The sequence below is a fragment of the Planococcus citri genome, chromosome 2 (genome assembly GCF_950023065.1).
Source record: "Planococcus citri chromosome 2, ihPlaCitr1.1, whole genome shotgun sequence".
Classification (NCBI taxonomy): domain Eukaryota; kingdom Metazoa; phylum Arthropoda; class Insecta; order Hemiptera; family Pseudococcidae; genus Planococcus; species Planococcus citri.
Window position 1 is genome coordinate 68,880,464 of NC_088678.1, and position 27,660 is coordinate 68,908,123.

At 34.0% G+C, this 27,660-nt stretch overlaps 1 protein-coding gene and 1 long non-coding RNA gene across 3 annotated transcripts; one reads left to right on the forward strand and one right to left on the reverse strand.

Annotated features, from left to right (window-relative positions):
• Nucleotides 1-957: 957 nt before the first annotated feature.
• LOC135837384 (uncharacterized) lies at nucleotides 958-2,324 on the reverse strand. The gene is made up of 2 exons (XR_010557176.1): nucleotides 1,907-2,324; nucleotides 958-1,807 (listed from the first exon to the last, which is right to left on the reverse strand). It is a non-coding gene; the product is annotated as an uncharacterized LOC135837384 (long non-coding RNA).
• LOC135837383 (H2.0-like homeobox protein) lies at nucleotides 1,703-21,146 on the forward strand. Of its 2 annotated transcripts, XM_065352639.1 has the most exons (6): nucleotides 1,703-1,834; nucleotides 1,943-2,008; nucleotides 15,061-15,147; nucleotides 16,471-16,611; nucleotides 20,662-20,843; nucleotides 20,947-21,146. In XM_065352639.1, exons 3-6 carry the CDS (start codon nucleotides 15,120-15,122, stop codon nucleotides 21,046-21,048), a joined length of 453 nt encoding a protein of 150 aa, XP_065208711.1. In that variant the 5' UTR covers nucleotides 1,703-1,834; nucleotides 1,943-2,008; nucleotides 15,061-15,119; the 3' UTR covers nucleotides 21,049-21,146. The 2 variants fall into 2 exon arrangements, with proteins under 2 accessions (XP_065208711.1, XP_065208710.1); XM_065352638.1 differs by lacking the exons at nucleotides 1,703-1,834; nucleotides 1,943-2,008; nucleotides 15,061-15,147 and adding an exon at nucleotides 15,833-16,371.
• The last annotated feature ends 6,514 nt before the right edge of the window (nucleotides 21,147-27,660 follow it).

The window sequence follows — 27,660 nt, forward strand, 5'->3', positions numbered from 1 at the left end:
CAATACCATGCTCTTGAGTCTTGATCTCTTCTTACCATTCATATTGGAGTAAAAATATCTTCATATTTTCATAATTAAGTAGGTATGTTGTTTTAATTATTTCGATATTATAATTATTTGTATTCAATCAATAAAACGTATGGTTAACGTTAATGATCGTGAAAATGCCTAAAATATGCAAAATATGACGTTCGATGTCGATATTTACTTCAAATTGTCAGCGTGATACTGTTTCGTTGATGCATCCTTCGGTTACTCTTCGTTTATATTTACGAATAATTACCTATATAGTTGAATTAATTACCTAATTATTCACTTTCAATTTCAAATTCACATCATAATTACCTAGCTCTATTAAAAAAATAAATTAATAAATTAAAATGAAAAAGTTACACGTTCCTAAACTGTAAAACGCTGCAATATTACGTTCATGAGTAATCGGACGTGTTCGGATTTGGAGACGAATACAACCGAATGTAGCCGAACCGTTTTGAACTCGTTTCAATTTCAAAACAGAAAATTCTTAATCACTGCCATTTCTTCGGTAATTTTTCTATTTTTTAAATATAATTGTGTAAAAAAGTACATTTTTAATAAGTTATTTGCTTCAATGGACGTAATATTCGTTCAAGAGATCAGTTTCACTTTCATCGAATGTAATTTCACGATGTTTACAGTAAGTAAAAGATGAACTTCCACCGGTAACTTTCAGCTTGTGTTTTGTGTTTATTTTTCATAATTTCGATTTTGGTTTATTTTTCTTTGATTTGAAACAGTAATTGAGGTAGTTCTATAGTTAATATTCCAATAATGATTATATTGATTCGGTCAAACAACAAGCAGTCAACGAATCATTTAGTTTACTTTGGATCTTGGCTGGAAAGCTGGTCGATCCGGTGAAGCTTTGTATTCAAACTGATCGAAGTAGGTAGTAAAAAGTACGAAGAAAAGAACATAAAACAGCTAATGAAATTATATTATTATCCAATCTAAACAAAATAACAAATTATCGTACGAGTTTGTTGTTTTAATTAGAGTTTAGATTCGATACAAAGCTAACGTAGATACCTATACGTCGAACACCTGACGTTATTATTACTGTATCTTCTGTTGATCATGATGGAGATGGTGTATTGGCCATTTATACTTTAATCTCGAATATGTACACCAATAAGTTCAGTGTTAATTATACCACGAGTAACTGAATTAGATATGCTTGTTTTGTTAATTGTTAGTTTCGAAGAAGAAGACGTCACACGTTATGGAAGAATGACACCGGAATCGTGACCAATCCATAGAATCTAGTATCGCCGGATTCCAGCCAGATTAACTGTACACAGTTTGGATATTTACACGAATACTCGAATCATCCTCGTCTCGATGAAACATACGAATACTTTCCATTTTGCATCGGTTCTCGATCACCAATCTTGGACAAAATCTGCAATAAATTCGAAAATGCGTTCGGTAAACATAGAAGCCCACTCCCAGTGTGTTGAAGATGGGCTAGTTGTATTATTGGTTTGTTTATCCTCCATTCTAGGTGCTTTATTGAGAACTATTCTATATGTAGATTGTTCCCGGCGATTGTTTCGTCGATTATTTCTACCCATCATTATGGAAGTGGTTGCAAATGTACCGAAAGCCAATATGGATAGTAACAGAAGTGACATTTGTAGTGCATTTCGAGCCACTGGTTGTTGTTGCTGTTGCTGTTGTTGTGGCCTTTGAAAGATTCCAGCTCCTGGTCGAAAGAATTGTCTACGGATTTGGGTTGATTTTCGGTTTGCGGTTTTGATTCGTGGATCTATGCGAATTGAACTCTGGATTAGAAGTGAGTTTTCGAAGTACGATTTAGATCTACATTCTACAATAATGATAGTAACTATTTGAAACGAGTACTCACTTTTTCTAACTTGTTTGTTTGTTGCTGTTGGTCTAGGTCGTTGTGTTGTATGATATGATTTTTCCGGTAACCTGATGGCTGGTTGAGTTTTCGAGTAAGCCGGTACGTTGGAATTATAGTAATATAAATATGGTTTGTTGTTAGTATTATAAATTACGTCATTTCGCGGTTCCATCTGGTCACTTGGCAGTAGGTACCTATCCCTATTCACTATACGTTAGGGAACTCGAACATGATAACTTGAACGCGAGTCGCGAATTCAGATGTTATTAAACGTTCGTCACAGTTTAATTTGCTGCAAATTTATGCACATCCGATTCCGTACCGAACATCAACTCGAATATTGTATTTTGCTCGTGTCGTATTTGCTTGTGTATCAAGTATAAGGACGTCACTTACGTGACAAAATAATTACATCCCGTCGACCACCGTTAACCTAAAACTAACGTAAGTGGCCCGTATACCACTGTACGGTGATCATTTTCATACCTTTATGGTTTCCTCACAATCAGACTGATGGAATCGACTGATAAACAATATTCTTCTTCTAATTTGGAAATTTAAACCGAACGAAATTAGTAAAGTGTTTCGTAGTCCTAGGTGAGATAGGTTGATAGGTATTTAGGTACATCTGTGTTGTTATTTGTGGTAATACCAGTCCCTATCGTGAGATGTGTCGGTGCCTTTCGACTTCGAGCTAGGCATTTATTTTGCCGCAGAAGTATGCGGGTTGCGCTATGTTTGTTTGAAGGAAAACGTGATGAGATAATTATTCGGCGTGTAAATCTGTATACATAGAATTGAAACGGTTTAGATTTTAGCTAAAAGCAGAAAGTATCCGGTATATTTTTATGATTTTTTTTTTTTCGATAGATGAAGTGAGGCGATGGATAAAATATGTTTGCAAAAATAAAAGAGAAAAAAATTCTGAATGGTAGATTTCAACTTTTGGACTTATAAAAAATCACTTTAAATTTCAAAAATTTTTATTGTTAGGTTGGATTGAGAAATGAAATTCGGAAAACAATTGTTTCAATTACCTATTCCTTCTCCCTCAATTTTTTAATTTATTGCCCCAAAACGGCATTTTTTTTCATTCCCTTAATTTAAAAACTCCGACAACTTGGAAGAAAAAATTTTCACTTCATGAGAAAATTGGAACAAAGTAATAAGGTAAGATGTCGCGGAAGTTTCCAATATTGAAACAAATTATTTTTGAAGTTGAGGTTGAAAATTGCAAAAGGCTGGATTGCATTAGACTAATTAATTTATTTATTTCAACAGAAATCCAAAAAAAAAAAAATTCGGTTATCTGAAAGTTGAACTAGAATGTTGAATACCTAAAAGTTCAGAATTTTTTCAAAGAACTGCGACACAAAACTTTCCTTGTCACCGAAAAAATTTCCAACATGAAAGGCTACTGGACTTATGTGCTGAGAATGAAGTTTAAAAGCTGAAAAAAAATCAATGAAGGTTTTATAATTACATCAAACTTACAAAAATAACTTTCTGGTATTTTCGCTGGCTTTTGAAAACTTAGAGGAAAAGCCTCATTTTTAAAGCAGAAGCCATATTGAGGTGTCGGTTGATTTGGGAGAAAAATATAAATTTTTCCGATTGATGTAATTTTCATTTGAATTACGAACATTTTTATTTTCTTTTTGGATTTTTTGGGGGCCTCAAATTTGAAATTTGTTTATTTTAAAATTGAAAATTTTTATTAAAAATGTCCAAAAACAAGTTTCTTTTAATGCGAGGATTTTATTTTTTGGTTTTTAAAGTTTTAGAATTTTAATGATGTTTTTTTTTTAGGAAGTTAATTTTGAAAAAGAAAATAGGCAGGTGCGGACTGGGTCGATTAGGGGCCCACGGTGGTGCACCGAATAGGGCTCTCAAAATGTTATCCCCACTCCCTTGAGAATTTTTCTTGTTTTGTTTTTTTCTCAGATTCAAATATGTACTCAAATGCAAGTTGTTTTCGAGGGGTTAGTCTAGATTTGGTTCGAAAGATTGATTTCTTTGATGAATTTGAAAAATGTTTTCCATCTGTTTGATGTTGTCAGGAATTGTAGGGTGAAGGTCTGAAATGTTTAAGGATTGACGTTTTGTTTTGAGGGAGGAACAATAAAATAGAAGGTGTTGGCTTGAGATTGTTTCAGAGTTACAGAATTGACAGGAGGTGCTTTAATGTACAAATGGTTGTGGGTTACTTTTGTGTGACCAATTCTGAGGCGTGTGATTATAATTTCTTCTGATTGATTTAGGAGACGAAGGTGTTTCCAAGGAAGGATTGATTTTTTGTGGGTAAATAGTTTGTGATCGGGTTTTGTGTTCCACAGGTTTTGCCAGTTGGAGTTTTGGATTATTTTTAGAATGTTAATAACATCATCATGAGTCACAGAGAAAATTTTTTGGGGGGTAACAGCTGTTTTAGCTGACTCATCTACTGCCTGATTTCCTTCGATTCCTACATGACTTGCTACATACTTCAATTTAATAGTTTATTGTTCTTTTGTCTTTTCATCCAATGTCGAAAATATTAGCGAAGCTGACAGGAACAAAAGTAGAGGGTGAGGGAGGGGGGAATTTGCAATGAGAAAAAAATACAAATTTTGCCGAATAAAATGAAGAGTTTTCAAAAACGATGAAATTACAATTTTGCCAACTAATATTTGCATTAAGGCTTGTAAAAAATTGTTATTTTTTCTTTTGAATTATGTGGAGGTTTCAAAAATGGATTTTTTGGTCTAAAAAAGAGATAGAAATTACCCAGGGTGTCTAACGGTCATGAAAGTCATGAATTTTACTCGAAACACACTTCAAATTTTTTAAAAAGAAAAAGTTCAAAAAATTAGAAAAAGGAAATAATTGAAATACGTACCTATTTATTTACCTATAAATTTAAAAAAATTCCTCGCAGTTTCAAGTCATTTAATTTTTTTGGAGTGTGGAGGGGGGTGTTTTGATGCGGTAAAAATGTGAAAAATAGACCATGAAAAAGTTGAAAAAAAAATGATGAACAAGTTATGATTTTTTTGTCTAGGAGTTTTGTTGGACACCCTGTACGACTCGCGAGTGCTAGCGCGTTTAAAAATTCGTATTTCGAGAATTACATAATATGTAGTAAAAAATGGCTCTTTAAAAAAATTTGTTCGCTTTTCATAGCTAAAAATTTTAGAATTTGAATGATTTTTTTTTTGGTGTTTATAATTACAAGATGATTACACCCGTAGAGTGGGGGGGGGCTGGAGAGTTGGGTTATTAAAAATTTCAATTTTGAAAATGAAAAGTAAACAGGCCGCAAAAGCTTGTTTCTAGAAGTAAAAAAACAATGTTTTTTTTAGGTGAAAAGTGTATTTTTTCGGTTAAAAGATTTCTCAAAATTTGAATAGGTACTCTTACTCAATTAGATTTTTATAAAAGTTTGATCTCAATCTGGAAAAATTCGCTCGGGCTGAAGCTTGCGAAAGTTTATGTTTAGAGAAAGTAAAAGTGGTATATTTTTATAATTTTAAAATTTTATAATTTTTTTTTCTGAAGAAAGTTGATTTGAAAAATAAAACTGAACAGACCCAAGTGGGGACGAAAGCTCGTGAAAATTTGTGTTTCGAGAGGCTTAACAACGATGTTTTTTGTGAAAAGTTTATTTTTTGGTTTTAAAACTTGATTTTTTTTTATTTTTGAAGTTGGATGATTGAGTATCACCTTTCTATTATGGCTTTGCGGATACTTCGATCTCTATTAAATGGTCTGTTCTATATTTGCCTATTTTTTGTTATTTTTTCGAAATTTTGTTGCTAGCTTTTCTAACCGTGTTGTTTAATGATTTTTTTTTTGGAGAAAAGAAGTTCAACTCGTGTCATTCAAATATTTTATTTATCGAAAGTATGATCATTTTCATTGTTCTAATTTTTCTTTTAATTCATTCGTAGTTGTATATGTATAACTAAGCACATTTTTTATCTCCTTTCTCCGTTCTCCCACCCTGTAAGTAAAAAAAAAGTATCGGTAGTGACCAAATTCACTGCCCATTTTACACAACCATGGGCTACTAATGATACACCAATTTGATTCGTCTCAATTTTTCACTCATTTAGGTATCAATCTGAAATTTAAATTAATTGGTTTCACACTATACAAAATTTCGAACTTGGTCAATTTCACACCTAGCATCAGTTAAAATTCCTACACGAGCTCTAATTTATTTGATTACACGTATACGTTTAGGACTCTGAGGTATATCTATGTGAATTGAAAAAAAAAGATATCAAATTTAATCGAACACTATACGGGCCAACGTGTGTTAGAAATAATACCTACAACTCGATCACCTAATAAAAATCTTAATTGCCTTATTGACGAAAATAATCAAACCATGACCTAGGCTACGGTATCCAATTATGGTAAATAATACGTAGAATAAAAGTCGTATATCCTAGCCCTAGAGAATGGAAAAACTCATCGAACCGTGCAACATTCTTATACCTTAAACGTGGAATTATAACTAACGAGACGTTTTGTTGACGAGCTGTCCTCACACAGTTCTCGTGGCAGTAACTTTAATATCGATTATTTGGTTAATTAAGTGGTATAATATGATTAAATTAATCGACCTGGATGATTCCTACCTATATATCGTTGGACTAAAATGAAATTGTTAAAAGGCGTTCTGATTCTGACGAGGAGCATCTCGCATCGCGATAGTTGAGGTAAATATGTAAATGTCTTATCTACTTCGATATGGGATGAGCAACGTGTGAGTTTTCTCGCGATATCTTTAACTCTTGAATGCTGTGTAGAGATGTTGTCCCTGCTGGTCCTCTCTTCATCTATTGACTCTCGCAGGCATCAATGGTCAATAAAAAATAATTATTTTAACTATTATTACTTTTATCGTTGACGTCACGCTGGGCTCAGATTGTGTACGTTATAAGCGTAATATTTTTTAATGTTCGAATAAATCTGGGCGAGATTTTCAAAAGGAACGACGTCTTGGACTGTTTTCTTATAAACGTATGTGTACTAATAATTCTATGCGTATGTGATACTAATAACCGGAATATAGAAGTATCTCTATATAGATATTCGTATTATATTAATCGGTATCTAGACGAGCTGGACTCGTATACGAATGTGAATTTTATCAGATTCTAAATGTTAAGCTTTTTCGATGATAGATGCTAATAGATAAAGATGGTCGTAATTCTGAAATTATGGCGTTCGTAAGCGGCTCTGTAATTAGCCATTATGTCTAATGAATTTTTACGATAATTTTTGATATTTATTCGATGCGTGGTGTTTTTTTCTTATTTTGGTTTTCGAAATTTCTAACTCGTACTCGTACCATTCTCTCCGTTGTTCTTAATGCCTCCGCATTCCGTTTGAAAATACGATCGTCGTTGTGGAAGTTTTTGTCCCGGTAAGATGATTCGATTCGAAAACGAGATGGAGAACCACGGTAGGAGTTCGCCGAAAAAATATTACATTCGAGATGTAAGTACATAAATGGGATGGGAAATTTATTCTGGAATTTTTTTTTCCATTTTTAGGATGTCAGAGTTTGGATAGAAAGGTGATAAAGGAGATGGGTTTGAGCTGTGGTGAAACGATAGGATTGAATGAGATACATAGTAGTTAGGCCAGGTGAAGCTTATAAGAAACGTGGTTCAGCTGGTGCTTGGAGATGCAGTTGGGGAATGATGCAGAGGTTTTGGTTTGAGAATAGAAATGAATTTTCGAGCGGAAAATATGTACTTGTACAAATAGGCAGCTGAATAACTGGTCAAATAATAGATTTCTAATTTTTGTTTTTTGAAGTTCTGCAAAATGAAAAAAGAAAATTGGTCTGTTAGAATATCTAGCATGCTATTTTCAAACATTCCTGCTAATTTCCAATTTCCAGTTTTTTTCCATTAAATATAGGTTTTCCAACGTACAATTTTTTTTTAATTTACGATTTTTTTGGTGGTATTCGTTCCTGCCGAATCTTATTCGCGTGTTTAAAAACCGAGGCCTAATAATCTGTCGTTCGTTATGTCTTTCATTCTGAATATTTGATTGTTTTTTGAAAATCAAAAATTGCTGGAAAATAATTTTGAGAATTTTATTGAATTTTTTCATGAAATGCGTATCTGTTTTTCATGGCGGAGGAGGATAGAGAGATGGCAGAATTTATTTGCTTTATAAGTTGATTTTTTTTCTGTAAAAAATGTGATACATTATTGTAAACAGATAAAAATTGGTCGAAATTATTTTGGACACACATCTTTCTTTATTTTTGATTAAGTATTCGAATTTTGGTTACAAAATTTCCTTCCTTCGAAATACGTACATATTGTACTCACAAGTTTGATTCTGGACCTGGAATAAAAGAGGATTAAAGTCTCCTCTGCAAGTAAAATTTTATATGATAGGTATGTTTTTTGCTTTGAAAGTTGAAAAAAAAACATTGCTCTAAATATTGAATACCTGTTCAAATTTTTCATAAGTTTTTAGAATTCTGATATGCTAATGGAAAATTGATCAATCCGTTTGTACGTTTTTAAAAGTCAGGCATGAAGAATTGAAGAATTTTTTCCCTCGAGTTTTCAGAAGTTAGCGCGACACAGATCAGCGTCTTGAGAATTTTGGACAGAGCCTTGGTGCAAAAAATATCCTAGTCAAAAAATTGTTTTAGCCTTTCTTTTTCAGTAAATGTTTTGCGGCGAATTTTATCACTTTACTATACTTATTCGATTATTCCATTCCAGGGTGTCCACAAGCCTGGAAAACCTGGAAAACCTGGAAAAGTCAGGGAATTTGGTCGGTCTGGAAAAGTCAGGGAAATGTCAGAGAATTTCATAATTTTCATGCAAAATCCCTGGAATTTTGAAAAAACGATCAATTGCAAATTTTGGATAAGAACTTGTGATGAAAGAAAAACAGTATTTTTTACTTCTCGAGAGACAAATTTTCAAAAGCTTTTGCCCTCGCTTCGCTCGGGCTTGTTTTCTTTTCTCTTTCACAGCAAGATGAACATTATTTTCTTGATAGTAAAAATCAAGTTGTAAAACCAAAAAATGAACTCCTCACAAAAAAACATCGTTTTTATGTATCTCGAAATACAAATTTACAAGAGCTTTCGTCCTCGTTTGAGCCTGTTCTTTTTCTTTGTCAAAATCTTCCTTTGAAAAAATATCATTCAAATTCTAAAATTTTAAAAGCCAAAAAAAAACTACTTGTCCTCACATGAAAACTCCTCGTTTTTATGCCTCTCGAAATTCAAATTTTCAGAAGCTTTCGCTCGAGCCTGTTCTCTTTTCTTTTTCAAAAGTAACTTTCTTTCAAAAAAACATCATTCCAGTATTAAAATTTAAGAAACCAAAAAATAAACTCTTTGCGTTAAAAAAACCTCGTTTTTAGGTATCTCGAAATTGAAACGTTTAAAAGTTCTAACCCTCGCTTCGCTCGGGCCAATTTGTTTCTCATTTTAAGAAAAATAAATTTCACATTTTCAGGTCTTCAAAAATCCAAAAAACAGAAGAAAAATTTTCATAAGTCATATGAATATTGTATCAATATTTATTTTAAAATTTAAAAAGGTAATAATCGAAGTTTAGCTGTTTTTTGTATCCAAAGACGTATCCAATTCGAAGAGAAGCTTATGAAATAAAATCACACACCCACACCCCTCCCCCCTAATCCGCTTTAATTTAAGTGTGGGGTAAGCATAGAAAATTTTAAAAAATGGTCTGGAAAAATGGAAAAATTGGTCTGGAAAACCTGGAAAAGTCAGGGAAAATCATTTCCAGAAATGAGTGGACGCCCTGCATTCTCCGTGTTGAAATGATGTGAAAACACTTGAAAAAATCCTCTATTTTCAATGAAAAATTGAAAAAAATTAATGAAATTTTAGTGTAATTAATTTGATTGCAGAAAATGCATTAAAAGCATTAAAATAGGTAACTGAACATTACCAAAAAATTAATGAAAATGCATGAAACATTGTTGAAATGGACAATGGTGTAAAAACACTAAATAATAAGTTGAAATAACTAATAATTTAAAACCACGGAAAATGATCAAAAATGTGATAAAGTTTTAGTTGAATTGGCCGAAAATGCATGACAAAGTGTTGGAAAGTTGTTGAAATGATGTATTCAAGATTAGACAAAAACTCCTGAAAAATGCTCGTGAAGTTACTCAAACAGGAGTAAAAATTACTAAAAATGTCCAGAAATTGATGAAATTTCAGTAAAAATAGCTGAAAATGCATGGTAGAAAAGTAGTGAAAAATTATTAAAATGAGGTGACAAAAATCAAAAAAACATTAGAATTTCTAAAAATTACCAAAAATTCTGGAAATTTTAGTAAAATTGACCAAAAAAGCTTAAAGAATGTTAAAATGCACTGAAAAGCATCCAAATCACAGTACATGGTCGAAAATTAATGAAATTTTCGCAGAATTGTCCAAAAATGATAGACAAAGTCATACAATGATGTCAATAAACTCATAAAAATCTCCAAACAATCAATTAAATTTCAGTTCAGCTCAATCCACAAGGCCATCAGGCTTGCTGTCTGACCTTTCAAGGTCATTGAACCATCTGTCTGGCTTCTCAATGCCATGTGGCTTCCTGTCTGGCTTCATCCAAAGGTCATTGAATTATCCGTCTAGCTTCCTGTCTGGTCTCTTGAGGTCATTGACCCGTCTGTCTCGCTTCTCAAGGCCATCTGGGTTCGTCCTGTTTGCCCTCTTGAGGTCACTGAACTGTCCGTCTGGATTCTCAAAGTCGTCTGACTTCCTGTCTGGTCTCTTGAGGTTATTGACCGGTCTGTCTTGGCCGTCTAATTGTCTGGCTGGGCTACCGAGGTCATTGACCCGTCTGTTTTGTTTCTCAAAGTCGTCTGGATTCTTGTCTGGCCTATCAAGGTTCATTGACCCATCTGTCTGGCTTTTTCAAGGCTGTCTGCCTAGCTTCTCAAAGCCATCTGGGTTCTTGTCTGGTCTCTTGAGGTCACTGAACTGTCTGTCTGGATTCTCTAGATAGTCTGGGTTCCTGTCTGGCCTTGTAAGGTCATTGACCCATCTGCCTAGTTTCTTTTGGCCGTTTAGTTGTCTTTCTGGCTTATCGAGGTCATTGACCCATCTGTCTTGTTTCTCAAAGTCGTTTGGATTCCTGTCTGGCCTATCAAGGTTCATTGACCCGTGTGTCTAGCTTCCTGTCCGGTCTCATAAGGCCATTGAACCTTCTGTTTGGCTTTTCAAGGCCTTCTGGCTTCCTGTCTGGCTTCTTAAGGCCATTGTCTCGTCTGGGTGGCCTTCTTAGGCTACTGACGACCTACCTGCCCAGCCACTCCTTTGCGTTTGTTGGATTTTTCTATGTCCAAAAAATCAAGTAAAATGTAGGTAGTTTTTGACTACTTTGAAGTTACCAACCCTCATAGAAAATCACTACTAGCGTCATTACTAAAAAAAAACACTAGTAACTTTTTCGGCAAGTAGCGTCACTACTACTGACAGCCGTTACTAATGACTAGTAACGTTTGTCAATAGTAGTGACACGCGCAAATTTGCGCATTTTGCACTGAAAATCATGGCAAAAACATGTTAATGGCAGCTATTTACTCGTAGACCCTCCTAGAACAACGAATTCTCCCCAAAAAAATTTTGAAAATCAAAAAAAATTTCATGCCTGGGGTGGGGTTCGAACCTGCAATCCCTCACTCTCTAGTCACCTGCCTAACCAACTAGGCCACTGAGGAAGTTGGAAGATGTGGTGTTTGAAACATTTATATGCACTTTTTAGCACTCTGGACTTTAAAAAATTTCAAGTTTGATGATTTTTTACAAAATTAAAACGGAGTTTTTGGTGTGTTAATATTTCTAGATAAAAATTAAATGGATATCATGGACTCGTATTCAATATTTCTTTGCGAAAATGGACCCTTCCTCGTCCCCTTACCCTCGTTCCCCCCTCCCAGGGGGCTGGTACCTCGAATTTTTTTTTCATTTTTCGACTGGAATTTAGGCTTTATTCGCAAAAATGGACTTTTTCCGTTCCTCTCCCCTCCTTTCCCCCTCCGAGGGGGCTGGTACCTCGAATTTTTTTTCATTTTTCGACTGGAATTTATGCTTTATTTGCAAAAATCGTGGACTTTTTTCCGTTCCTCTCCCCTCTCCTCCCTCTTTGAATTTTAAAAATATAAATGGGGCCCGAGCAACTGAGCAAGCCATGACAAAAGCTCTTGACAATTGACAATTCTTCATTTTTTTCAGGATATCTATACTATACAGCTGCAAGAAAAATAAATACCCGAAAAATACTCGAAAAATCGGAAAAAAATTCCCAGCCTGATCTATGGCACCTAGAGAGCTAATTTTTTTTTAAATCGACAGCTTAACGTCTCTAGAATATAGGAAAAATACGCGGGGGCAAAAATTTTGTAATTAAAGGGCCCAAATTTTGAGTTTAAATGGGTTGTTTTTGCTGTTTTTTCGATTATTCTCAAATATATCAAGAACGAAAAAGGCTAGAAGGGTGGATAATATCTCATTTTAAAGAGCATTAAATCCTGAACATTTCCCTCGATTACATTACCCCTCTGGGGCTTTTAGTTTTTGAGCTATTTTGAATTCAAATTTCGAATTTCAGTTACACAATTTTGAATTAAATTATCTCGAAAACTAAAACCGCTAGATGGGTACTGTCAATGAGGGAAATGTTCAAAATTTCATGCTCTGTAAAATGGTGAAAACAGATTAGAAAAAAGTTGCTCAGATCGCGCGATTTTGATCGTTTTTTATGGAATCTTGAAACAAAAAACCGTTAAGATGATGCGTGTACTTATACACCCACACAAGCATACACACAACCACCAACGTACAACGCATCATCAATGCCATGTCGTTGTTATTCCAGACAGGATCACGCGACATGCGCGCGCATACAAACCTCCCACTCCTCCAACAATGGAATTCTTACAATGCGAGGATTATGATTTGCAAATCGATCGAGCGTGAAATTGTCAACAGAAACAGATATTATTGCTAATGTTATAAAATGTTAATCCGTCTATCTTCGGTGCTTTGCTTTTGCATTTATCATCTATCATTTTAATCAAAGTTTTAATTGAAGCATATCAGTATTTATGTATGTACTTATGTACCAAATTATGTATTATTGACATACCTACCCTTAAACATTGCAAAATCCAAAATTGCTTAAAATGCCATAAAAGACGTTCATTAATTTAAAAAAAAACGAGCTAAAATAACAAAATGACTTAAAAATGAATGAAATATTGTAAAAATTTTAAGTACCTAAAATTTCAAAAATGGTTGCTTGAAAATTCATCAAAAGTATTGGAGGTTGAAAAAAATTGTTCAAAGTGCTGAAAGTCGTTGAAAGTGGTATGAAAATGAATGAAGTGCAGATATATGTAGTTTTTAAGGAAAAATACTTGGGAGCAAACTTCTTCTGAGAGTGAGCGAAGGGGGGTTTGGGGGCGCAGCCCCCAAGAGCGAGTTCCGAGGGCGAAGCCCGAGGAACGAGTATGGGGGTTGGGCCGCGAAGCGGCCAGGGGGCGTAGCCCCCTAGTAATTTCTATTATGCAAAAAATTGAAATGTTAAATGATTGTTTCCAGATATTTGGTGAAAAAAAGGGAGTTTTAGATTGAGGATTTCTGGTAGTTTGACTGAAATGCAGCAGAGGACCCTTTTTTAAAAAAAAAATCAAGTAAAAAAATCGCATTATTTGTGATGTGAGAAGTCAATTTTGCTACTATCTAATTTTGGTCGGAGAAAGAAAAAAGAAAATGATCTGTCCCAAGTGGAAACTTTTCAATAATTCATAATTTCAAAAAAAAACATGGTTTTTGGGAACTCATCTTTTATTTTAATTTCTCACTAATTGTAGGTACCTGCCATAGCTGTTAGTAGCGTCAGTTTAATCGTTACTAGTGTTGGCTTGGTCATTAGTAGCGTTAAATCATTCACTAGTAATGTTGAGACAGTCGCTAGTAGTGCCAAGCTGATCGCTAGTAGCGCCGAGTTAGTCGCTAGTAGCGTCAAGCTTGATCACTAGTAGTGTCGAGCTGGTCGCTAGTAGTGTTGAGCTGGTCACTAGTAGTGTCGAGTTGGTCGTTAGTAGTGTTGAGTTGGTCGCTAGTAGTGTCAAGTTGGTCGCTAGTAGCGTCAGTACAAGCGCTAGTAACGTTTTCGGTATCACTAGTACCTTTTTCAAAAACGCTAGTAATTTTTTGAAGTCGCTAGTAGTGATTTTCTATGAGGGAAGTCCGGTTCTGTTGTCCATTCGGAGCATGGGTCGCTACTTCAGTACGAAATCTCGACTTATTCACATATCACGAGTCGAATTGCAAAATGAACGTCATTTTTCCGCTAAGCGACCTCAAAGTAATCAAAAAAATGTATTATGTATTATGAATGCAACATTTTACAACTTTTTTCTCTCATTTTCGAGACCAAAAATAAGTCATTTCAAGTGGAGGGAAGCGCTGTGGCTATGAATCTGACACCGGAAAATATGAATTTGACATTCCGAAAAATCACCTTTGCCCAAATTTTGACTTGGTTTGCAATCAAAAGTTTTTTACCCATAAAAATGAATGAATTCGCCCCTCTACCTACATGTGTTAGATTTTTTCTATCTCAAAAAAAAAAAAATGAAGTAAAAAGCGTTTTCCGATTAATTTGAGGTCATCGAGTCGGAATTCGGTGTCCATTTTGGACCTCGGCCCCTCCTTCAGCAAAAACTGACAATTTTTTTTCTAAAAATTGATTTTTTTCAAAAATAACAAAGCAAGGTTCAGCGTTTTTTTTTTTTGAAACTTCGAACTTTGAGCTGACTAGGCCTATTCTTATTATTAACTAATGTGGCCTATTCGTTGTGTTCAACGTTCTTTTGTGTATAAATGCACATTTGGAGGATCACATTCCATTCAAACCTCTTTGTCGCATCTTTTTTGATGGGTAACCTCCTAGCATGATTTTTATTCATCAATGTTCGCTTTGCTGGCCACTTTTGCGAAGAAATACTCTACGGATTCAAATGAATTTACATATTTTATTAAAGACTATCACTTATTAGCCAAATTATATTACCTTAATTTAATCTAATGCGAATAATAATCCTGTTAATTTTTCGCGTTTCAGATTGGAATTCGTCTATTGCCTACAAAAATGATTGTTTACTAGTTTCGGAAAACCACACGATGGCATCTGTATTGCAGTTGGTATTTGGTAAGCGATCATGATTATTTCAAACTAAATGTACATTCATGTATAAGTATATTCCAAGAATTGGTAGTTTTATGTACACTCGTCGCTATAAAGATATTGAACCGCGATACGCGGCGGTATACGAGTATCTCGACAGTTATGTAATAATTTCGAATCAATTAACGCGTTTCGGAAATACTGTCTATATGTATAGTGTAATACCCTCTTCCCCCTCCCCCTCCACCTCTTCTCTTCTCTCAGTATCTTTCGATTCATATAAATTGTCTATAAAATAAGACCATCGTTTTTTTATTGATACATCACTACATAAAATACGAGAGAGATAATAAGTAATTTCCGTACACATAAAAAATAGAAGTGAGACGGTGATAGAGAGAAATGGGTAAATTACCGATCAAAATAACAATCTGTTTTTAGTCATTTGAAAAGTTACACACGCGTGCTTCTGTTTTACGCGCCCCATATACCATAGGCTAACGCAGAGCTTTATTTTTACTGTCGGAATTAACCGAAATGAAAATAAACCTAGTTAATCATCTACCTAATAAAACGTATCTACATATCGAAAAAGCAGCGAGAAAGAAAGAAAGAAAAACCAATTCTTTCGTCTCAGTCGATGGGATGCAGAAAGGCGGTGGCGAAGGGAACATAATGTGTACACGATGTACTACAGTACAGCAAAAGAAAGACTAGATGAGCCATATAATAGCCCTAATAAAACGGCGCAAGGTGCGCATCTTCCACTTCTTGTTGTGTACTTTAGTGGCTGTATCCACTTGGATGACTCCGCCTTGTATGTACGTGTAGTATATGTGACTCGGTGTTTAGATATTAACCATATGGGTAATAATATTGAAATGAAAAATTAGTATACAATCCTAGCCTCCTGTGGAATGATGATTAGCCCCGTGTGTCGAGTCGAGCAACTAGTTTTATCATCGAAGCACTCGACGTTGAGGTGATCGAAGAATCGATACCTAAGTCGATGATTTTGTGCGAAATCGCGATCGCGACGAGAAATGAACGATTACGGTTATGATCCACTTGGTAATAATTCGTGTAGAGGTGATTTGATCGGTAATTACGGTGTAAAATACGCGAACGATGATCGAGATCGAAGTATTTCCGGTGGTGGCGATGGTAGTGGTGGTGTCGCGAAACGATTGAAATTTGGTATTGATATGATTTTGTCGAAAGAAGATACCGATAGGAAGAAGCATACGAGTAAGTGGGTTGATTTTTTTAGTGGTTGGGGTGAGAAGAGGGTTATTTGGAAAATTTGTTTTTAAATGTATAATTGGGTGTTTGAAATTTTGATTTCAGATGCGGTTGAATCGAATACGAGATATTTTCACGGCACGTTGCATTGTTGTCAGATGAACCATTTTTCATATTCGCAGTTTTATCCACCTTTGTACATATCGGCGAATGGTGTTTTACCTGTGGTTAGAAAATATGCCAATTGTAAGCATTTTATTTTGATTTTTTTCAAAGGTTGATGTGGATTGAGAAACTGGACTGGAGCATGAAAAGATAAAATTAAGTTATTCTTCGTTTTCTAATTGCGTTTGGCCCTAAATTGAAGAAAACGTTCGTCTCAACTACGAGATAGGCCAGGATTTCCTTCAAGCAGTTGAAAAATGTGAGAGCAAAATTTTTAACAAAAAATAAGTTTCAATCTTTTTTAAAAATTTTCCAAAACACGGTTGAATACTTGATACTTTTTGAAAAATGGCATCTGAAAAGCACAAAATGATATTCTTCAACATTTCGAAACACGTTTCGCAAATCCACCAGTCCTGCTTATCTATTCTGCTTTTCTTTTTACGTTGTCTAGATTTTTTCATAATTTTTTATTTTTAAACTCAACTCGAGGATTTTTTAGTTATTTTCTCCTTCTTTCAGAAATTTAAAAATATTTTTGATTTTTTTTTCAGTTCTCATTGAAAATTTTAAATCTTGACCCTAAAATTGTTTACCTGAGATGACTTTGATTCTCCTATCTACCCCCTTTAGAGCTGTCGAGAGACAATGCGGGCTCGGGGAAAATATAATTTGGCCCCATTTCTGATACGTAATAGGTAAAAAATACCGATTTTGTCGACTGATATTGTATTCGTATGACTTATAGGAATTTTCATCTTCTGTTTCGGCTTTTTGGGGCCCAAATGTAATTTTTCTCTAAATTTCAAAATGAGAAAGAAATTGACACAAGTGAAGCAAGGGCGAAAGAATTTGAAAATTTGATTTTTTTTTAGAAAGTTAATGCTAAAATAAAGTAATCATACCCGAGGGAAACTTTTGAAAATTTTTATCTTTAGAGAACTGCAGACGATTTTTTTTAATGCCATGAGTTCATTTTTTGGCTTTTGAAAGATTTTTTTTTAGATTATTAATTTCTAGAAAGAAAAGAGAACAGGCCCAAATTAGGGTGAAATCTCTCGAAAATTTGCATGTCGAGAGGCACAAAAACAATACTTTATAAGTATGCGAGAAATTTATTTTTTTACTTTAAAGCTTTGAAAGTTGAGCAATATTTTTTTGGAAATTTAATTTTTGAAAAAGGAAATAAAACAAGCTTGAGCGAAGCGAGGCAAAAGTTTTCAAAAAAATGTGTTTTGAGAAGTAAAAAAACGGAGATTTTCTTTCATCACAGTCCTCTCTTTTGCTAGGCCTTCCAGAAAGTGCAGGCCTGGGGCAAACTGCCCCCTTTGCCCCCCTCTCGAAAACCCTGCTCCTTAAGGAAAATCGAAATGTGTATTTGAAAAAACGGTCTGTTTTTGTCCTACTTTGTCATGTATTTATGTACTTTTCCTGCTTGTGAGACTCTTCTTTTTGGAGGGTGTACAAAATTTTCATTCAGTTTCTGATTGAAGAGAATAAACAATTTCTCTCTCTTAAAATCGCGTTTTTAAATTTTGAACAAAAAACGAGTGCTTGTTTTATAAATAATTAAAGTTTGACATATTTAGTCGAAAAAATCTGTGGTTCTCTTTTTTGAAATCTGCCTTTTTTATGATGTGTTGCTAAAGTTTTTAAGCCTTTCTTCCAAAGAAAAAAAAAAGGAAAATTGGGGTAATTAAGTATTGGGAATATTTTGGCTTTTTTTAAAATTTCGTTCGTGTAATTGCTACTAAATATTTGCTTATCGTGATACTTTTTTTCTAATTCAACGTCACCAGCTAATTTTTTTTAGTGATTCACTATTTGAGCCTATCTGATTTTTCACTTAGAAATAAGTATATTTTTCATTTTTTTTTTTTTAAATGACTAAAATATGATTGGCGTAATTGGGAGCCTATTGATCCTATCCAGTTCATTGAATGCCTACTTTGAGTTTTTCTACATTTTTCTTTCAATTTAATTTCAAAAATTTTAAAATTATTTTCTAAGTTCTCAATTTTTTAAAAGAATTTTGCTCTTTTCCCTTCCTTTTTGGCCTCTAGGTTTATTAATATCCCCAAAAACCAAACTAAAACTTTATTTGTTAGGTTTTTTTGTTCAAAAATAGCAGAATTTTCTAAAAATTCAATATTACGTGTAAAATTTTATAAATCGCAATTTTTTAGGAGCTTTACTCTGCCTTGACTGAAGCTGGTTGGTCAGCGGTTTTTTTGTTATAATTTTTGCTTGCTATAGGCTTATTATTATGTTTCACTTTCGCGTATTTCCAAGTTTTCTAATGTTTTCTTTTTTAAATCGCGTTTTTCCTGAAATTTTACTTCTGCTTTCTGGAGGCCGAATATGATCATTAAAAAATAATGTCAGATTCTATTTTTTTTTAATATCTATTTTTAATAATAAAAAATTCCGTAATTTTTAAATGTAAATTTTTCTTAAATTTTATAACCTTCAAAGGAATGGTTTAAGGGTGGAAGGAACATGGTCTCCGAAACCCTCATAACCAAAATTTCAGTTGCCCAGATTCATTTTTTAATTTTTGGAAAAATTTTGATAGTCCAATCGGTGATTTTCATGTTTTTTAAAAAAATGTTCTTTCTTATTTAGTAGAAAAATTGTACAAATCAGTTTTGAAATTGATTTCAACTCCCTCGAACAGAATTTCGCCATTTCCATTAGCTCTAAACCCTCTAGCATGATTTTTGGTTTTTCGAGTATCTTTGAATCTCTCTGAAGGTTTCGGAAATTTATTTAGGCAGTTCAAAATCGAGTTTTGGCTTATTTTTAGTAAATGTGTGTAAACAAGTTCCATTCGCAGTCGGTGCGGGTTTCCTACTGGCAACTGCTTCGAGTGTGTTCTTTTGCACAGCTATTTTTGATTATTCGTATTTTTCATCTAATAAATTATGGTCATAAAACAACTCAACAATTCCGAAGAAACTGAAAGTCGCGCCGGAGGCTCCAAAAATTGCGACCCTTTCCAGATTAAAAGCGAACACTATATTTTGGTAATTTGAATTTTAAAAATGTATTGAAGTAGGCCCGTGTTTTTTTTTTCTAAAGGGAGTAGGTATATTCGAAGCAGTTTTTTTGTTCAAAAGCCAAAAAAAAAAATTATCAAAAGTAAAAAATTTACATTTCAGAAATTCCATTCCACGAATAGAAACAAACGTCTGATTTGAATTTCAGTTCAAGTTTAGTTTTTCTGTAGCACAGACTTCAATTTGTTGAGTTTTGTATTGATTGTAATTGTATCTGATACTGAAAAAAATTGAGAATTTGTAGACTACGCCTTCAATCTCGGTTTCGTTGTATTGTTTGCGAATCCCATTTGGTTAGAAAATGTTTGCAGGCTACCTCTGAACAAAAAAATTAAAGGGATGACCAAAAATGAACCACCCAGAAAATTTTAATACAGAATTATACTTTTAAAAAAATGTTTGATGAATTTTTGAAAATTAGTCGTGCTCGTGAGAAAATAAAAATATTCTATTTTCCACATTCCCGATTGATTGGTGGGGGTTTTGAGTCGATTTCAAAGTTTTCGGGGGTCTTTTTGCCCTCGATCAATTTTAGCTCACTTTTCCGATTTCCATATTTATTTTGTGTCTTATTTTTTCGGTATTGAATATTTCAAAAATTCACTTTAGGTTCCTTACAGAACAGTTTGAAACTGCGAATTACGAGTACGAACTCAGCACTTCAGTTCGATCACTTAGAGAAATGAAAAAGTTGGAAAATTATCAAAATTTCAAAATTTATGGCTGTGTTGAAATCAATTTGCCTCCCCCTTTCACCCTTTAAAATAATGTGAGATTAGGTTCTTTCAAAAATGAATTTGATTTCAATATTATTAAACAATTTATTTTTTATTTTTCTTCTCTGAGAAATGAAAATCGAACAAAAAATAGATTTTAATTTTGAGCATGGTGCCTGCAGCTGAGATACCAAATATCAGAAAAATCAGTCAAAATTTGTAAAATTGAATTCAGCATCTGATATTTTGTCGTATGGTGTGTCTTTCATTGCTCTTCAGAGTTTTCTCTGTCCAGTTCAGAACATTTTCAGCCACTTGAGCTATGCCTCCTTGCTTAGTTACTTATTTATTTACAGTTGTTATCGAAGACCATGCCAGCTCCGATGGGGCCACCAGCAAACGAAAACGAATTTGGTCTCGAGCGGTATTCTCCAAATTACAACGTAAAGGATTAGAAAAACGATTTCAGATCCAAAAATACATTATGAAACCGGATCGAAAACAATTAGCAGCGACTTTAGGACTTACAGATGCTCAAGTAAGACGTAAAAAAAAATAAAAAAGTAAAAAATAAACGTAAGTAATTCCCCTATTCAAGTTTCTCTAAAATAGGTATCTAAGCGGGTATTTTTCATTTCCAGGTCAAAGTATGGTTTCAAAATAGACGAATGAAATGGCGCAATAGTCGAGAAAATAACGATAAAAAAGAGGGCGAAGATAAAGCTGCGAATAAATCGACGTAATTGTTGACGTCTTATTGGTGCTATTAATTTATAAGAAATATTGTAAAATGTGTATAATAATAATTTTTTTACAGAAAAATATAATCGTTGTACGTTTCCTATATTTTATTTCATGCGAATGAGACGTTTTAAAAAACAGAATCGCTGCACTTTTTTCATGAATGAAGATTACGTATAGGCTTTCTTAGAGACACGTGAACTCATCGCTCATGGTCTCAGAGCGCCATTACATAACGTAATTAGTCGAAATTCAATATCGAAAAAGGCGTTGAATGGGTTTACAAATACAATGACACCTGACACAACATATCACTCGGTTCATTATCTCGTTTCCTGGTACAGAAAAAGGACATAGTGGAGTATAGTAAAATATCGAGAAAAAACAAAATCAAACCGGCGGGATATCTGGTGCTGTTTTTTTTCTCTGTCTCTGTACATCGATGCACGTATTTTTTGAAAGCGTTAAATGATGCCAGGTGGTACATAGTGTATGAAAAGTCGTGTTTTGAAAAAAAATTTCTGTCTCCAACACCTCGCAGAATAATGGGGGTGTATTGCGTTTTTCTTCTCCGGTCTGCTCAACCTCGTTCATCGCTAGTCTCTATTTTACAAACTGAAATCCGGCTTTTAATGGAGGTATCATTTTATACTAATCATTCGACCCCCCGAAGTCGTTTGGTAAAATTACTTTAGATTTTTGGAAAAGGAAATCACATTTAATGGGGGTAAGAAACGATCGGCATAGGGAACCCTTTACGTTTACACTTCATTTTACCATATTCACTCTATTTTCCCTAATATAGCCATCATCGCGCTGCCTACGCCTCGTCGTCGTGTCGTGTCGTGGTGGCAATCGAAAAATTATACAAAAGAGACCATCGTCGAGCCATTAAAAAACTTTCCATCGCCATTATAAATTCTATCCCTTCGATGTAAAAATCTCGTCCGAAGTGTATTTTATAGGTAGGTACCCACTGTATACTATGCCAAAGCACAAGTAAATGCGTCGTGTCAAGAGTTGAATGGTTACGAAGCGTTTGGATTTATAAAATTACAAATGCCAGCCTATCGTAGAATTTTTTTTTCTTTTTTTTCTTTTTCTATTCGAACATCCATTTCCGATGTGTGGATGTGGTTGTGGTGGAATATCAAGAGATTGGGATGGATTTGCAGGCGAGAGGAAATTCGTCTTTGGAGAAGTGGTTATTTGAATGATCAAGTGAGAAGTGAGATAATGGGAATTTCAGCAGGTTTTTTGGGTTGAGTTTTCTTTTGACGAAGTGAAGCTGGAAGGTGTTTTTATTGTGCTGGGTATTTTTTATGATGAGGAGTTTTTGTCTTTTACATTTTTTCGTGAATTATGGGGCTTAAAACATTTATTGCGGTAATTTTTAAATGAAGTGTTAGTAGATCTCGAATCAAAGTACCTACTCCATGTAAAAATTTTTGTCAAATTGAAAATATTTTTATTTTTGAAACCAATTATGCAAAGATGCAGGATTTTAGTCAATTGAGATTTCCCAAACAAATGAAATTTTTCCGATTTTTCTGTAATTTCCACTCATTGGGTCTCTAATTCTTCAATTTTAGACCCCTTGAAGCACTCGAGAGAATTTTCCTTCAAGGTTTTCCCGAAAATTGCGTTTTTGATTTATTTTCAAATTGATTGCATAAATTTATGAACATGTATGTGTAAAATTGAAAATCACTTTCTATCCCAATGAAGGTGGAGAGATGTGAAAATTTATAATAAAGGATTTCTAGGCAGATTTCCTTTTTTTAGCCCTTCCCCTTCCAAATTTCAAATTCTAATTTCATTTTTAAAGTTTTTATGAACTTGAATTTTTAAAAGTTCAGACTCAATTTCCGAGGAAAGATCAAAATTTGATAAAATTGGGACGATTAGCTGGAAGTGGTTTATTTATATGTAAGTATCTATTAATTTTTTGTCTCTCGAATAAATTAGTTGTGGTTTCGAGTTCTTTAAGTATCTCCAGCATATTTTCCAAAAATCTACTGGTGGGCCATTCCACGTCAATTGGACCAAGCAGTGGTAGGGGGTTCGGCGATTTTTTTGAAATTTTTCCTGTGGAAAGACCTTCCGAAGAGATGACCAATGGCGAAAATCGCAGCCCTCTAGCCATTTTTAAAGGCAGCCAGGGGATGTCAAAGTTTTCAGTGAACCTAAAATATCATCCATTTCAGCAGTGGATTACTCGATTACCGCGATACCTACCAAAATGAAACTTTTTCCCATAGTTAGGAGTTTTGAAAGGCTTTTTGGTGATATCATAAAAATCAGTGTTGCCACTTTTTTTCGTACAAAAAATTAGCTCAAAAAGTTTCAAAACGTAGTTTTCATATCGTTCCGACTCTCAACAATTCTGAAAAAATATATTATGGACAACTTTTCATGTTGAACAACATATCAAAAAATTGAGATGGTAACATGTTGCAAAGTTGATTTTAAAAAAATTTAAAGTTTGCGAAAAAATGCGATTTTTTGATTTAAAACATGAAAAAAAGTTCTGATAGGTGAAGTTGGCCCATTTGACCCCTTATTTTTTCGTATCTGTTGAAAAAGATTTTAAACACCTTTTCACTCAATGAAATGAACTCCTCACAAAAAAATCAAAATTCGAAAAAATTCAATTTTCAATTTCAAACATCAAAAAAAGTTTAAATTTATTCAGTTGTCTTATTTTGACCTCATTCTGACGTATTTCATGAAAAAGTTGATAAAAAATTACTTACACGCACAACTAAAATTCATTCATTTTTTGAATCTTGGTACATACATAGCTACCATTTTGGACTATTTTGCTCAAATTTTGAATCTTCGGCCATCTTTTGTAGTCAGTTTTATTGTGAAGCAATTTTTTTTCAAGTTCTCCTGAATCTTGGTAAAATTTTATCATTTACTCGTATCAATGTTCGATGACTTCGGATTTTTATACCGATTTCACTTTTTTGATACAATTTGTGCATGTGCAGGTCTCTCATTCTCGGTTAGTCTCGCTTTTTGCCAAAAATTACAAAAAATTTCAACTTTTGTCAAAATTACCAAATGAATACATTCCTAAAAAAAGTTGTTGTCGCTTTTTCGTTTAAAAAATACCCAATATCCAGGTTTTTGCTGAAAATTGTTTTTAAAAAATCTCACTTTCTTTCCAAAAATCACTCAAAATCCTCGTTTTTTTTTTTTGCAAATTACCAAAAAAGTATTTTTTAGCCAAAAAGTTGCAAAAAAGTCTCGCTTTTTTCCCAAAATTTCAAAAATAAGTAGGTATGTAAGTATATAATTGTTTTACCGATAAAACCAGAAAGTCTTGCTTTTTGCTAAAATTATCAAAGTGCACTCTTGCTTATTTTCTGCCAAAAACTGACTTAAATTCTCGCTGTTTAATAAAATTTCAAAAATTTCACTTTTTTGCCATAAATTAACAATTTGTCACAAAAGCCTGCTTTTTGCTAAAATTGTCAAAATTTTAATTTTTGCAAATAATTGCAAAAATTTCTGTTTGTGTTTCAAAAATTGATTTTTAAAAAAAAGAAATGTATGAAATAACTAGTTATTTCATACATTACCTGGAGTAAATACTTTAACGGTAACATATATATTATCACATTGGTCGGGAATGAAATTTTATTAGCTGAGAATCGAATCTCTGAAATCGGGATCACTATTTTGAAACCTGTTTTCAAAAACCTGCAAAAAGTGAATTGAATTTATTTTGTTGGGGAAAAAAAAATAGAACGAAAATAAAAGATGTTGACATTTTATCCAAAAAAAAAAACAAAATAACTACAGATTTCCACAAAATTTTCAACTCAAAATTTTAATATTCTAACAAGGGAACTTCATGAGGTGTCGTCACGGGACCACGATTTTTGGAAAGAGCATAGTCTAAAACCTCCAGAACCAGATTTTCAGCTGCCCAACTTCATTTTTCGATTTTTGGCGAACGTTTGAAAATTCAAAATTGACCGTTTTTGTGAGATTTATGCCTTTTAAAAAAAAGTACGTACCTGACCGGTAAAAATGATCAAAATAAACTCTGATATTGATGTTAATTACCCAAATCTAAATTTCGCCATTTCCACTCATTCTGGAGCCTCCAGCGCGATTTTCAATTTCTCCAGAATTTTGAATTTTATCCAGAAGACTTGAATATGAAGTTGGGCAGCTAAAAATCGAGTTGTGTGTTATACTCGATCTGTTTAACGAGTTTATCCACATTTGAGTCGATTTTGGGAGTGACACCTCAAGAGTGGTTTCTTGACCTTTTTACATGAAGAAAATGGTCAAAAAACAAAAATTTCTGGTTTGTGAGGAAATTTTCGAAATTTGCGTTAGTCGTTGTATTTCAAGAAGAACTAACCCCCCGAGGGTGAATTTTGCCATTTCCAGCCATTCTGGAGCCTCCAGCGCGATTTTCAATTTCTTCAAAATTTTGAATTTGCTTCAGAAGGCGTGAATATGAAGTTGGGCAGCTAAAAATCGAGTTGTGTGTTATAATCGATCTTTTGAACGAGTTTATCCACATTCGTGCCAATTTCCAAAGTTTCCTCGCAAAAGGGAAACTATTGATTTTTTGGATATTTTTATTATGCAAAAAGCTGGTCAAAAAACCATTCTTGAGGTGTCACTCTAGAAATCGGCTCAAATGTGGATAAACTCGTTAAAAAGGTCGAGTAAGTTCCATGTGCAATTTAAATTTCAAGGCAAAATTTTATGTAAACACCAGTAAAATTTTATGATCAAATGATCCAATCCGTGATTTCTGATTTTTCACATGATTTATTTGTACCTTCTCATTGGAATTCAAAAAACCTATTCTGAAATACTGATGAACAAATTTCCTACAAAAATTGCAAAATATAAGCTTTTAAGCTTCCTAGATCAGAACAATTGATCTTGAAAGGTTCTTCAAGTGCTCAAAAATGGCGAATCTTCGAATTTATAATTATTATTCTCCTCAGTTTTTGAGCTAATGAAAAATTATCTTACTTCAAGAAAATCACTTCGAGTGCATCCCTATTTTTACGTACAGGCAACAGAATTGACAATTTTCAGACTACTTTTTACTTTTTTCTTCCAATGAGCTTTTGTTTCAAAAAAGAAGTCCCATAACCTGATTATCCCACTCCTCTTTTCAAAATAATGTCATCATTTTCAGTTTGTTTTTGTTTATTTTTTAGATTTTAATCTTTTGACGAGAAGCTCTACACTTCGGTACCATAAAAACCTAAAAATTTACCATGACCATGCAAACGTTTAGCAAAATTTCAACGCAATTCAATTTCCCTCGCATCACTTTCAATATAACATCGCCCCATCCAATAAACTCCATTCCTCTCTTACCGCGTTCCCAAATAGCGATTTTTTAATTAATCTATCCAAAAAAAAAAAAAGGAGATAAAAAACACACGACTTCACGTATACGCGGGAGTCGATTAATGAAAAAAGGAGAGAAAAAAAAACCATCGCTAATCCGTATTTGACGCTTCAATTTGCAACTCATCAATTGTCTGACTCATGTTAACCATTTACCTAATACGTCATTAGGTAATTGCGTAAAATTCGAAGCTTTATCCAAGCGAAAACTAATCATTTAACCCTTCGTTAATTATTGTAGAATGTGTATTGTCGTAATATACATACCACGTACGTACGTTTAGACGTGTATAGTACAAAGGGGTGCACCATATACAAAAAAAGGGACAGGGGGCTCTGTTTCGGGGCGATTTTTAAATGACAGTAACATTAGCATTTGCCACCGGGCTGATGTTCGATTTAGCAGCAGTAGGTACGTCATATTACGACGACAGACAGTACAAAGACATCGTCAAAAAAGTGAACGTGTAGGGGGGCAGCAGCGGCGGCGTCGAGGACACCCGCGCCTTCATCGACATCCTAATATGAAAATGAAAAGGGTTAAAAATGAAATTAACAATAAAAAAATGGCGAATTAAGCGATTTTATAAAAGTTTAATCGAGTTATAGCCTGCGGCAAATCGACGACCAGCATAAATAGATGGAAACGTGTTTGCACCAACAACGTCGACACCCGTAGCATTTCATGTGTAGAGATACATAGATATTGTATAGATGTAGGCAGACAGAGAGCCAGATAATCCCCCTTTTTTTTATGTACCAAATATGGCCGCTGCTGGTTTTACATGCGACATGGTGTATTATTCGATACAGTATATGCCTCTTTATACGTATGTACTAAATGAAGACGTGAAAAAAACCCAGGGGGAGAATAGATTCGCGTTAATAGGGTGCTTCATCGTGAACGAGGGATGTGTATGTAAAAATTGGGTGGTGCTTGGTGGGTCGTCGAGCTGCTGAGTTGTCGCTAAAAACGCGAATATCGCTGCCGCGTTAATTATACATTCTCGCGTCTGATTCTCGACTCAAGATGTGGTATAGAATATGGTTTAGGAAGCTGCGACGAGCGACGATGTACTTAGTCGAAAGGGTGAAATTTGGCCAAACTCAGGTATTACGAGAGCGACAAGTCTTGTTTCCAAGGATCGTAGATTAAAATAATATAGACGTTCGATTAATCGAGGATTACTCGTCTTCCATAAGATCTGCTCTAA

What these genes read in the sequence shown, in the direction of transcription:
- LOC135837383 (XM_065352638.1), top strand. Translation starts at nt 16,167, where the DNA reads ATGAACGATTACGGTTATGATCCACTTGGTAATAATTCGTGTAGAGGT. An exon ending in CGATAGGAAGAAGCATACGA is followed by an intron (nt 16,372 to 16,470) that starts GTAAGTGGGTTG and finishes TTTTGATTTCAG; the next exon opens with ATGCGGTTGAATCGAATACG. An exon ending in TAGGACTTACAGATGCTCAA is followed by an intron (nt 20,844 to 20,946) that starts GTAAGACGTAAA and finishes TTTCATTTCCAG; the next exon opens with GTCAAAGTATGGTTTCAAAA.